The following is a 13,171-nucleotide window of genomic DNA, read 5'->3' as shown; positions in this document are numbered from 1 at the left end:
TTCCCCCAGGTCAAGCAAAGCACAAGCAAAGCACAAGCAAAGCATGTGTGCTCACAGGCTTGTCAGCAGGCAGGTCATTCTGACCTTGGCCCTGGGAGACAATAGCCTCACCCTCCAGGTGGAGCACTTCACTCTGGGCCTGGCCAAGGACACTGCCCTTGGTCCCCAGGAGACCATAGCCCATATAGCCCACCCCCAAATCCAGTCCCTTGCACAACCTCCAAACCTGTGGGAGGGTCTATGCCCCTCACTGGCAATCAACAGAACTCATCTGTTGACAATTGAGTCCAGGCTATTCCTTTTCCAGTTTCCTCCATTTTCCTAACCAGAGTCTCATGGACTTTCCTGCCTGGGTTGGCTTTGAACCGCAAGCATTATATCTCATCCTCCTGAGTAGCTAGGATTACTGGCATGAGCCACAGGCAACCAGCTAACTTTACCACTTTCATGGCATTACTGCTACATTAATGTTATCTGGGTTGAGAAATCTGGATCATTTAGATAATGATTAGATTTTTTCCTGTGTGCTTTAGAACATTTTGCATTCAACAGATCCAATTAATGCTAACTATGAAATAAACTAATAATTTGTGGTTTGTTTTATCCTCAGGGCACTTATCTATGAAATCAGAAATTTTATACCACTCAGAACAGGAGGGCCATGTGCTTCTTTTAATTATATTTGCTACTTAAAAGGACTACTTTTCAGTGAGTACACATGATCATCAAGGGCTGTCATTTCCCTACTTCCTTCTGCCATCCCTTACATTTACTTGCCTTTTTTTTTTTTTTTTTTTTTTTTTGCAGTCGTGGGGCTTGAACTCAGGGCCTGAGCACTGTCCTTGGACTTTTATCAAGGATAGAGCTCACCACTTGAGCCACAGCACCACTTTCAGCTTTTTTTTCTATGTATGTGGTACCAAGGAATCGAACCTGAGTCTTCGTGCATGCTAGGCAAGCACTGTACCACTAAGCTAAATTCCCGGCCTTGACTTTTAATTTTATTTATTGAATTCAGGGCCTTGAGCTCTCCCTTGGCTTTCTCTGCCAATTTCTCAAAGCTGGGGCTCTACCAGTTGAAATGCATTTTCACTTCCTGCTTTTAGAAGGTTAATTGGAGATCAGTCAAAGCCAGGACCTGGTGGCTATGTACTCAGGAGGCTGAGATCTGAGGATCATGATTTGAAGCCAATTGGAACAGGAAAGTCCATAAAACTTTTTTTTTTTCTTGTCCATTATGGGGCTTGAACACAGGGGCTAGGCCCTGTCCCTGAACGTCTTTGTGTTCAAGGCTACCACACTACCACTTGTACCAATACCATATCACCACTTCCCACCAGAAAAACAAAATGACATCGTGGTTCCAAGTGGTAAGGCAATAGCCTTGAGCAGAAAAAGCTCAGGGACAGCACCCAGGTTTTGAGTTCAAGCCCCACTATAGACCAAAAACAAAAAAATAAAAAGCAGTATCAGAGCTTTCTGCTTGAATTTTGATCCTCAGATCCTAGCCTCCTAAGTAGCTAGGAATATAGTTGGGAACCACCTGGCTCACTTGCCTTTGTTTTTATCTCCTTTCCTTCCTCCCTTTCTTCTAGTTCCCATTCTTTTGCGTATGTGTGTGGATGTTGTGTGTGTGTGTGTTCCCCCATTCTAGGGCCGAATGTAAGACTTGGGTGCTATCCTTGAGCTTTTTTGCTCAAAGCTAGCACTCTACCACTTCAGCCACTGCTCCATTTCTGGCTTTTTTTTTTTTTTTGCCAGTCCTGGGCTTGAGCTCAGGGCCTGAGCACTATCCTTGGACTTTCTCAAGGCTAGAGCTCTATCACTTGAGCCTCAGCACCACTTCTGGCTTTTTTCTATGTATGTGGTACCAAGGAATGGAACCCGGGTCTTCATGCATGCTAGGCAAGCACTTTATCCACTAGGCCAAACTCCCGGCCCGACACTTCTGGCTTTTTTAGTGCTTAATTGGAGATGAGTGATTTGCCACCAGTATTGAACTGTGTGTCATAATTTGTTTTTGTTGGTTTACCTTTTTCCTTTCCTTCTTTCGGACAGAGTCTCACTATGCAGCCCAGGCTGGCCTTGAATTCCTGCCTCAGCTTTGAGAGCACTGGAAAAACAGGCTTTGAACATCACTGGATCCTGCTGTTTTGATGCAAATCAACTGCTCAGATTGAAATGTAACTAACACTAGAAGAAGTACAAAGTGGAGACAAAGGGTGTGTTGTACAGAATAAGGATGAAGAAGCAGCAGCAAAATCACACTCAGGTCGTTGAGTATAGAGCTATTTGTCTTTACCCTAATATCAATGGAAGTCAAAGAAAGGTGATCACAGGAAATGTATCTAAATTTTCAGTCCTCCCCCTCCACTGGAATTTGAACTCTATCATTTGAATTATGCCTCTAGCCCAGGTTTTTGCTGGTTATTTTGGAGATCTAAATAACTACTCAGAAAAAGTAGGAAGTGGTGCTGTGAATTCAAGACCCAGCCCAAAATAAAATAAAATAGCTTATATTTTATTTAACCCTTGAAACAATCTTGTGAGGATACTTTTATTTTCCCAGTTTTACAACCTGAGCACACTGAGGTATAGAGATGGTTTGCTGTCAGAGAGGCATGATTTCAAATAGCCTCCATTTAACCACTGTATTACTTAAGAGAAGTAGGTAAGCAAGTATGCACAACTGATTCTAATCTCCTTGGCAGGAAGAACCCACCGTGGAGCTGGTAGAAGAGGGGTTTATCAGGACTTAATGACCTAATCACTGAATTTAACTAATCCCTTCCTTTTGATTTCCTATTAATAAAACAACCTTCTAATTACACTCTGGCTTCCTCCACAGATTTTTCTTCTGGGAAATAATGCACTGACCAGCCTACACATGCATCTTGTTCAGGTGACAGTTTTATTACTCACTTGAATTAGTAAATTAGCACCTCTTCTTTTAATAAGATGAAATAAGATCTTTGAAAATTAAGAATCTGAAGGGTTAGTTTGAATAGTAAAAAGTCAGAAATTAACCATTTTGCCTCTTCAGTACCTCGCCTTTTCGGACTGCCGGTTTGAGCGCCCCTGGGGTGCGGTGGTGTAAATGGGGGGGACACGATCCTTTTCCTTGTCTGTGGGAACCCCTAGCACAGCCCTCGTGCTCCCTTTGTTTCCCTGTAAGCCATCCTCACACTGGCACCTGGCTCTTCAAGAGTTTACCCCGTACACCGAATGACAAACGCTGGGTGGGGACGGTCACCCGGCCTAAAGGGCATCCGTGGGAGGTGGCTCTAGGGGTGGCCGAGGCCCGGCTCCCGGTGACACCTGCCCTCCCTGGGACTTCCCCATCCCCAACCTCTAATTCCGCTCCTGGCACCAGGCCGAACCCCAAGTACTTCGCGGAATACAGTCATCAGGCAGACCCCACCCCACGGCCAGGCAAGGCCCGTTCCAGGGTCTCGACCCCCAGGAAAGGCCGGGGACACCGGCTCGGGCGCGGCCTTCTTTTGGAAGGAGGCGGCCACGGCGAAGACCAACGTCTTGGGGTCGGGGAAGGGCGAAGGTGCTGGAAGAAGCGGCGGGGCCGAGGAGGGGAGGGCGAAAAGCCACTCGCTCCTCAGCCATTTCCACCCGCCGGGGCCGGAAGCCCCGCACAATTGCTGGTGGCCCGCAGTGAGCAGGGCAGGATGAATACGGCTGTGCTTCTGAAGAAGCCCGAGAGGACCAGCCAACATGGCCACTCTGCCTCCTCGTCCTCCAGGACTCTCCCAAGCTGGGGCGGGGGGCGGTGGTGGAAAGACCCCCGGCAAGCACCCGAGCACCAGCCGTCCCCCCGCGCCCGCCCCCTCCCGCGCGGCCGCTACCACTGGGGACGGGGGGAGGGGGCGACCTCGCCCACAGAGATCCCGGCCAACCGTCGGAAGGGACGTCCCATCTCACCGCGCGGGGGGGCGGCCCCTGAAGCCGAGTCCCCTTTCCTTCCACATTCACTGGCGGAGGGCACGAAAGTCCGCGCTACTCCCATGTCCACCCTCCTCCTACGGTCATTACTTAAGATGGCTAAATACCGGCCGATGGGCGGGTATCTCCGCTCCCCCCTCCGACCCGCAGATTGGTTCAGGCCGGGCCCGGTCCGGCGCACTAGCCTGTTCCCCCCGCCTCCGTCTCCACGAGCCTCCGAGCCCGCGCCGCTGGCGCATTGGCGCGCGGCGTCGAGGGGCGGGGCCGCAGCCGGGCGCGCGCAGGCGCTGCTCTATAAATACTGGGCCGCACCGCCCGCCGCCTCGTTCGCTCGGCGCCGTCTGCCCGCTGGGACAGGACCTTCGCCTTTTCCTTGCGCATTTCGCAGTCGTTCCCTGGCCGCTGCTTTATCTCCTCGACACACCCTTTGACCCCGCTTGGTCTTTCACCGCCAGCCAACATGAACGGGCAGCTCAACGGCTTCCACGAGGCGTTCATCGAGGAGGGCACGTTCCTCTTCACCTCGGAGTCCGTGGGGGAAGGCCACCCAGGTGAGGTGACGGGAGTCCTGGAGCGCGGCGAGGGGCCGGGCGGCGGGCGGGCGGGCGGCGGCGGGGACTCGGCCGGCCGGGGCGCGCTGGTGGCTGAGCCCGCGCTCTCGGGGCAGCGGGAAAGGGCAGCGGCCGCGCGCCCTCGTGGCGCCGCCGGTGCCGGGCGCGTGGCTGCCGCTCCCCTCCCCCTCCCCACCCATCCGGCCGCGCGCTCCCGGAATGAGGAAGATTCCAGAAAACGAGAAGGGCGGGGGCCGCGGGAGCTCGTGCCCTGCCCTGGGAGGAGACTGCTTCCTTTTCGGAGTCTGGTCGTCGGGAGCCGTTCCAGGGAGCGACCCACCCCGCGTGCTCGTGCCCGCCCTCGGGAGCGCGCGCCCCGCATTGCAGCTCGACCACGTGTTCACCGCATGTGGCTGGCATCTGGGCGAGGAGCCGTCGGCCTCCGCCGCCCGAGCCCCCGGTCGGAGCGAATGGGTACTGGTGCCTCGCAGGGTCTCAGGTCTTTGTCAGTGACGCCGGCCACCACTACCCACTGAAGATGGTGGACATACCCTTGCTTTGAGCGAACATGGCCTTGCCTTCAAGGTGACAGGTTCCGACTAAATATAGAAGGGTGTGTTGGAGAAGGCAGACCTTATTTGGAGTATGTGAAGAGGGTGGAAAGCGAGAATTAAGAGGAAGCGCCCATTGCATTGGGTTTCCTTCTAAAGTCTCGTTCTTAGCACCGTTACATGAGGTTTTACTTACCGGGGCTTTGTCCACTGAACCCGCCATTATGGAGTGCAATTGACACGCAGAGTGAAGCCATTTCCAGAAACTTGCTACAATTAACATTCATGCCACCACCCAGTAATACCTTGCTACTGCCCTTAGGTTGCTACAATTAACATTCATGCCACCACCCAGTAATATTTTGCTACTGCTCTTAGATTGCCACAGTTAGCTGATCTTACGGGTTTGAAGGTCTGCTTTTCTAGTTAATGGCCAGTTCCTATAATGAAGTCTCATGAGCATCCTACTTGAAGGTCAGGTGTTTTGTTGTGGGTTTTTTTTTTTCTTTTTGGCCGGTCCTGGGCTTGGGCTCAGGGGCTTGAGCCTGAGCACTGTCGTTGGGTTTTCTCAAGGCTACAGCCCTGCCACCTGAGCCACAGCACCACTTCTGGCTTTTTCTATGTATGTGGTACCAAGGAATCAGCACAGTTTTAGTGAGAGGTGACATCTATTAAAATTAAGGATTTCAAGAGAGATATTGATGGATTTTCCAGGCTGTTTAAGCAAGCTCCTATTCCTGAACAAGCAATAAAGCCGAGATTACTATTTTTGTTCATAAAGTTCCATTCAGTTTTTTTTTTTTTACCAAGTGATTCCTTTACTGACTTCTCTTGTTGCCCTATCTGGTTTAGATTAGGGATACTAATTTACATATGGCCCCATATCTTCCAAATCACAAGGTGCACAGGGGCTTGCTTGGTCAGTAGTTTGTGAAGTTACTATCTGAATTTATTTTGAAATGAGTAAAGAAAATAAGATACTGGGGAGATGATTTGCCCTTATCATTGGTTAGGTCGGGTTATTCTGCTGCTGGTTGTGGGGCTCAAACTCAGCTAGGTCACTGTCTTTGAGCTGCTTTCTTTTTTCTTTTTTTTTTTTTTTTTTTTTTGGCTTAAGGCTAATGTTCTGCCACTTGAGTTACACCTACACTTCTGGCTTATTTGGTGCTTAATTAGCTTCCTGTTTATGCTAACCTAAACCCATGATTCTTGGCTCTCAGCCTCTGGAGTAGCTAGTTTACAGGTGTGGATAGAAGTAATTTCTTTGAAAAAATACTATAAAGCTAAATGTCTTCTGACAGGCTTTTCAGTTCACATTACTTAATTTCTACTTTGCACTTACTGAGTTTATGTGACTGGTTTAGCAACTGAGAATTGTTTTGCTGACAATTGGACTACTAGAGGTAGAACTGAACTTACTTTTTCCAGTTCTGGGGCTTGAACTTGTGGGTCTGGGTACTGTTGTGAACTGCTTTTGCACAAGGATACCACCCTACCCTTAAGCCACAGCTCCACTTCCTGTTTTCTAGAGGTTAATTGGAGATGAGTCACAGATCCTTTTGTTCCCTGGGCTGGCTTTGATCCTTAGATCTCAGCCTCCAGAGTAACTAGGATTAACAGGCCTGAGCCACCGTGCTGTGACTGGCTAGAGAGACTCTATCTCCAATTACTCACTCAAAAATTGGAAGTGGCTCTGTGGCTCAAGTGGTAGAGCACTAACCTTAAATTAGAAGTTAGTTAGATCCTCAAATCTTAATGCCTGTAATCCTAGCTACTCAGGAGGTTGAGATCTGAGGATGGAGGTTCAAAGCTAGCTTGAGCACTGAAGTTGACTCTTACCTCCAGTTGACCACTAGAAAAGGGAGGAGTTGGGCTGTGGCTCAAGGGGTAGGGTTGTAGCCTTGAGCCAAAGAGCTCAAGAATAGTGACCAGGCCCAGAGTTCAAGCCTGGAAACACACAGACACACACCTACCTCCATATCTTGGTCCAGGAGCACAGCCTAGTGGTAGAATGCTTGCCTAGCATGCACGTGGTGTCCTGGGTTTGATTCCTTAGTAAAGATTAGGCTGAGGAAACTCTGCAATCACTGGCACATAGATTTTAAAACAATTAAAATCAAGCTGAAGGGTTTGTACATCAGAGATACATATCTATATGACATGTCTAGAGTATATATCATAGATTTTTATTCTATGTAATTGTTTATATCTCCAAGATCATGTCCATAACCTTGGGTACCTGAATATTAAGTCATCGCTCTTGTACTGTTTGGATCTAATATCCACGTATCAAAGAGATCATGTGACTTTTGTTCCTTTGGTCTTGACTTAACATGATTGGCTCTAGTTTCCTCCGCTTCCCAGCGAATGCCATTATTTTATCTTGTCTGGTGGCTATGTAGAATTCTGTTGTACATATGTACAACATTTTCTGTATCCATTCATCCTCAGTAGGTCATCTGGGTTGTTTCCATCTCTTGGCTATTGTGAATAGTGCAGAGATGAACATGGCTGAGCAGGTGTCCTTATCATATTCTGGGTTATGATGCTCAAGGTAGATGTAGGTTGGTAAAATTTATGTCAAGACCACAAAGTTTAAATTGTCAAGTAAGAGTTATATAAGGAAGAGGACATAATAAAGTTCAGGTAAGTGAGCTAATGAAATTGAAGATTGTTGTTTTTTTTTTTTTCCAGATAAGATTTGTGACCAGATCAGTGATGCTGTCCTCGATGCCCACCTTCAGCAGGACCCTGATGCCAAAGTGGCTTGTGGTAGGTTCAGGACATGTTCTTGCTTGACTGGTAGGTTATATATATTAAGAATTGAGGGTTTTCCCTATAAAAACAGCCTTTGAATCTGAATTCTCTTATTAGAAACTGTTGCTAAAACTGGAATGATCCTTCTTGCTGGGGAAATTACATCCAGAGCTGCCATTGACTACCAGAAAGTGGTTCGTGAAGCCATTAAACACATTGGATATGATGATTCTTCCAAAGGTATGTTTAAAATGTTTTTTGTTTTTCCCCTATAAGCTCCTTTTGCACATAACAAAACACAGCTTGGGTTCCCAGTTCTGGAGCACCTTAACATTTCCTGCAGTATATCTAAATTTCTAACATTCTTTCCCCCCACTCCTTTTTTTCCCCTTGAACTTTTTTGAGTCTAGTGCTCTTTATCACTTGAGCCCTGAGCCACAGCTCCACCTGTTAGGTAAAATGAGTACTGTTTGAGCACAAGCACTACTGTGCCTGGCAGTCAGTAGCTATGAGTTATTTAAGTGGGTGTGCTTACCATATGCAGTATGAGTATATTGGATGGTTCATGTCCTGGGTGGGGTAAGGTTTTATCATACAGAAATTTCGAAATTTTTAAATTAGTATTTTAAGGCAGATAGAAAGTGGAACCATAGATGTCTGGCATTGGCTACTGTTCTGTTGTGGGTTTTGTTTTGTTTTTTTCCTCTGATATGGTGTGTTTTGTTTAGGGTTTGACTACAAGACATGTAATGTGCTGGTTGCCTTGGAACAACAATCACCAGATATTGCTCAAGGTGTTCATCTTGACCGAAATGAGGAAGACATTGGTGCAGGAGACCAGGTATTGTAAGAAGCTATTTGAATCTCTTGATACCAAATTCTGAAACTTGGATTCATCTCATGGATGGTTTTTCCTTTCTTAGGGTCTGATGTTTGGTTATGCCACTGATGAAACTGAAGAGTGTATGCCTCTAACTATTGTCTTAGCACACAAGCTCAATGCCAAACTGGCTGAACTTCGCCGCAATGGCACTTTGCCCTGGTTACGCCCAGATTCTAAAACTCAAGTAAGTGAAGATTGGTGAAGGTATATTGTCTGAGATTCATTGGCACAAAAAAGCCATAAAATTGTTTTAGGGTTAGTATTTTAACTTAGGATATAGAAAAGTAAGCTATTGTTTGGATGGTATTTTGATGATTTATGTTGCCTTCAAGGTGACTGTGCAGTATATGCAAGATCGAGGTGCTGTGCTCCCTATCAGAGTCCACACAATTGTTATATCCGTTCAGCATGATGAAGAAGTTTGTCTTGATGAAATGAGGGATGCCCTAAAGGAGAAAGTGATCAAAGCTGTTGTACCTGCAAAATACCTTGATGAGGATACAATCTACCACTTACAGCCAAGTGGAAGATTTGTTATTGGTGGGCCTCAGGTAATGTCAAATTCAGTGTTTTGGGGTCATTGGTTATTTGGGTTTTTTTTTTTTTTTTGCCAGTTCTGGGACTTGTACTCAGGGCCTAGCCACTATTTTGAGCTTTCTCAAGGTTGGAGCTCTACTACTTGAGCCATAGCACCACTTTTGGCCTTTTCTGAATAATGTGGTGTACTGAGGAATGCTAGGCAAGCATTCTACCACTAGGCCAAACTCCTAGCCCTTATTTTGAAACTTTTGGCTATTTACAAGGCTTTCTAATGTGACACAGGATAGACTAACATAGAGCTGTTTATTGTAGAAAGGATTAAGCATAGAGTGATTTAAATCCTATAATTTCAGGGTGATGCTGGTTTGACTGGCCGGAAAATTATTGTGGACACTTACGGCGGTTGGGGAGCTCATGGAGGAGGTGCCTTTTCAGGAAAGGATTATACCAAGGTGGACCGTTCAGCTGCTTATGCTGCTCGTTGGGTGGCAAAATCGCTTGTTAAAGGAGGTCTGTGCAGAAGGGTTCTTGTTCAGGTAGATATTCTTTTTCTTTTTTTGTCATGGGGTTTGAACTCAGGGCCTGGGCACTGTTCTGAGCTCTTCAGCTCAAGGATACTGCCCTACCTTGGACCCACAGCCCCACTTCGGTTTTCTAATGGTTAATTGGGGATGAGGAGATAAGAGTGTCTCACGTGCTTTAGTGCCTGGGCTGGGCTGGCACTCAGCCAGCCTCCTGAGTAGTTAGGATTACAGGCGTGAGCCACTATGCCTGACCACATTACTCTTTTAACTGTAATAGTCACGAGAGGGAGGGTATTTTAGTATACATAGCTACATTTATATCAGTGTTCTAAATAAGAATGTCTTTCAGTTACTGACTTAAATATTTGGGTTCTTTTAGGTCTCTTACGCTATTGGAGTATCTCATCCCTTGTCTATCTCCATTTTCCATTATGGTACCTCTCAGAAGAGTGAGAGAGAACTATTAGAGATTGTGAAGAAGAATTTTGATCTTCGCCCTGGGGTCATTGTCAGGTAAAGATGGTAAAGCCTATTGCTCGTGAGAAATAGAGGGTGTGTGTACACATTAAAATCTGAGGAGGTGAAGGTAGACTCCTCAAGTGGGAGGAAGTGCTTTACTTCCTAGAAGGTGCTGTTGTATTGTTTTCAGAGGAGGGTTAGTTGAGAAATATACAATTATTACTCTATGCCTTAAACTACCCTAGAAAGTTTACTATATTCGATATTGTGAACAACATTTTTAGGTTTTCATATTAAGAAATTAACAGATAAGTGGAATGTTCAAGGTTGTTGCAAAGAAAATAACCATAGTCGGCAATGTGACCTTGGTAAGTATTCCATGAACTAAAAAGTAATGACAAGTTTTCATATTTAAGCCAGGGCCGGAAAACAAGAACTATAGTTACTAATAAGGACTGTGCAAGGAGTCTGGACACCAGGGAAGTAACATACTTTTGCCATGAACTTTTTTCCTAGCATACCTCAGAGATCTGAACTCATTTGCCAGAGTTCTTGAAAATTGAGTCTTGCTGTTTGTTTTGCTTCATTTTAATTGAGTGCTTCATATTAAGTTACGGACTTATATATTCCAGGGATCTGGATCTGAAGAAGCCAATTTATCAGAGGACTGCAGCCTATGGCCACTTTGGTAGGGACAGCTTCCCATGGGAAGTGCCCAAAAAACTTAAATATTGAAAGTGTTAGCCTTTTTTCCCCAGACTTGTTGGCGTAGGTTACAGAGAAGCCTTCAAGCTCTGAGGGAAAGGGCCTTTATTCCTAAATTTTCCTGTCCTCTTTCAGCTCCTATCAGTTGCAGTCACTCTAGTTAATGACATGAATTTTAGCTTTTGTGGGGGACTGTAAGTTGGGCTTGCTTATTCTGTCCCTAGGTGTTTTGTTCACCATTATAATGAATTTAGTGAGCATAGGTGAACCATGTAACTGCCTAGAAACAAACACCACTTGTAGTAAATAATGCTTTGAAAATTGTGCCCTATCTCCCAATCACCCAACCCTCCAAAGTCTACTGCATTTACTTTTCCCATCCACCAAATGCTGAAAATGTCCTTGTGATGTGCACGTAAAATACTTGTAGTTCCATTATAGCCTCTGTCTGGCAATGCCATAGCCCTGTCAGCATGAATTTGTAACGTCTTGAGCTCTTATGAATGTGAAGCCCTTCCCCTTATGCTCCCTGTAATCTGATCCACTTCTAATTATGTAGCTCTTTGTCAGGGAGTGTTCCCTATCCAGTCAATCTTGCATGTAACGCAAGTTCCAGTTGGAGCTCTAGCCTGACCAAAAAATAGAAGGCAGTTACCATCTCCCTGGTGCTTATGCTCTTAATTGCCACCTCTTTAACAGCACCAAATCAAAATCTCTTCACATTCAGCTGTCTTTTGGAGGACGTACGTAATAAGGTTTTTATTTAGCAAACCAACCCTATGCATGGTTTCAGCACTAGCCAAACCTCACCAACTCCTAGTCTAGAAAAACAGGCACTTGGCACCCTTGTGATGTCATACAGAGAAGTCACGGGCTAGTACCTGAGGGTCTGTAGGTTGCACACTTTGGTACCAGATAACTTTTTTTTTCTTTATAAGAAAGACGAGTACTCCACACTGCACAATAACTCCTCCCAGGGTTTTTAACTTTTGTTTTATTTTCAAAACCAGGTCCAATTAGCTTTCTGAACAGCTGGTGTAGCTACAGAGAAACCAGCTTCCTTCAGAGAGCAGTGCTTTTGGCGGGGAGGAGGAAATCCCTTCATACTTGAACATTTTCTAATGCTTATTTATTGTATTCTGTGGTATGGCGTAAGTACAGAGAAGCCATCACCTCAGATGGCAGCTTTTAAAAAAATTTTTTTTTTTCCTCAACACCATGATTCCTTTAACAACATGTGTCCAGCATTCCCAGGTAGGCCAAGGTGTCCTACAGAAAAACCTTGGGTTAGACCTACAGGGGGTCTGGCTGGTGGTGTTAACAGAAGGGAGGGCAGAGCTGGTGCAGCTGGCCATGGAGAAAGCTGACTTGGCTGGTGTGGTACAGAGAAGCCAGCTTGTTTACACGCTTATTCCATGACTGCTTGCCCTAAGCAGAAAGTGCCTTTCAGGATCTATTTTTGGAGGTTTATTACGTATGTCTGGTTCTCAATTCCAACAGTTTAATGAAGATCTAAATAAAAATGCTAGGTTCTACCCTAACTTGAGTTCATTTTTTTTCTTTTTAAGTACTGTGGTTGTATGATCTTGAGTATTGCCTACAATTTCAGGAAAATGTCCTTAGTCTTCTAATATCACCATGGATTCCTATTATAGCTTTATAATCCTATCCTTGTGTGAATAGGCTCCCCTCCCCCCCAGTCCTGGGGCTTGAACTCAGGGCCTGAGCATTGTCCTTGGGCTTTTTCCTCAAAGGTTAGCACTCTACCACTTGAGCCACAACACCACTTCCGGCTTTTTTTCTTTGTACATGGTATCAAGGGATTGAACCCAAGTCTTTATGCAAGCACTCCACCACTAGGCCAAATTCCCAGCCCAAGAATAGGCTTTCTTTAAAAATCAAATATAGATACAATACTCCAAGACCCCCTGGATTTCTGCAATTAAAGGTGGATTGGATTCAAAGTGCCTTAGTTGCACTATAGTTGCAGAGCAAATGGAATTGAAGGTGTAGGTATGTACCATTCCTTACTACTTTTGGTAGCAGTTAAAATCTAGGCTTTCACAATAGGCACTAGATGAAACTACAGACCCAGCTAGACACTGGTGGCTCAAAGCCAGCCCAGGCCCCAAAGTCCAGGAGACTCCCAATTAAACACTCAAACTGGAAATGGCAGAGTGGTAGAGCATTAGTCCTGCGCAAAAGCTCCAAACTGACAAAAATCCACACAAACTGCAAACCAATTAA

At 45.8% G+C, this 13,171-nt stretch overlaps 1 protein-coding gene across 1 annotated transcript; it reads left to right on the top strand.

The window, feature by feature from the left end:
• Nucleotides 1-4,274: 4,274 nt before the first annotated feature.
• Nucleotides 4,275-12,465, top strand: Mat2a (methionine adenosyltransferase 2A). The gene is made up of 9 exons (XM_090336578.1): nt 4,275-4,505; nt 7,751-7,828; nt 7,931-8,053; nt 8,542-8,654; nt 8,737-8,880; nt 9,029-9,247; nt 9,590-9,772; nt 10,140-10,273; nt 10,852-12,465. The coding sequence occupies exons 1-9, from the start codon at nt 4,415-4,417 to the stop codon at nt 10,952-10,954; spliced, it is 1,188 nt and encodes a 395-aa protein (XP_090192704.1). The 5' UTR covers nt 4,275-4,414; the 3' UTR covers nt 10,955-12,465.
• Nucleotides 12,466-13,171: the final 706 nt, after the last annotated feature.

Source organism: Megascapheus bottae, chromosome 7 (assembly GCF_031878675.1).
Source record: "Megascapheus bottae isolate mThoBot1 chromosome 7, mThoBot2.hap1, whole genome shotgun sequence".
NCBI lineage: Eukaryota > Metazoa > Chordata > Mammalia > Rodentia > Geomyidae > Megascapheus > Megascapheus bottae.
The sequence above is the reverse complement of the archived record's forward strand: the minus strand, read 5'-3'. Positions and strand labels throughout refer to the sequence as shown.

Excerpts from the sequence above, each read along its gene's own strand:
- Mat2a (XM_090336578.1), top strand. The coding sequence starts at position 4,415 with ATGAACGGGCAGCTCAACGGCTTCCACGAGGCGTTCATCGAGGAGGGC. Across the intron at positions 7,829-7,930 it reads TGATGCCAAAGTGGCTTGTG|AAACTGTTGCTAAAACTGGA; the intron begins GTAGGTTCAGGA and ends TTCTCTTATTAG. Across the intron at positions 8,655-8,736 it reads ACATTGGTGCAGGAGACCAG|GGTCTGATGTTTGGTTATGC; the intron begins GTATTGTAAGAA and ends TTCCTTTCTTAG.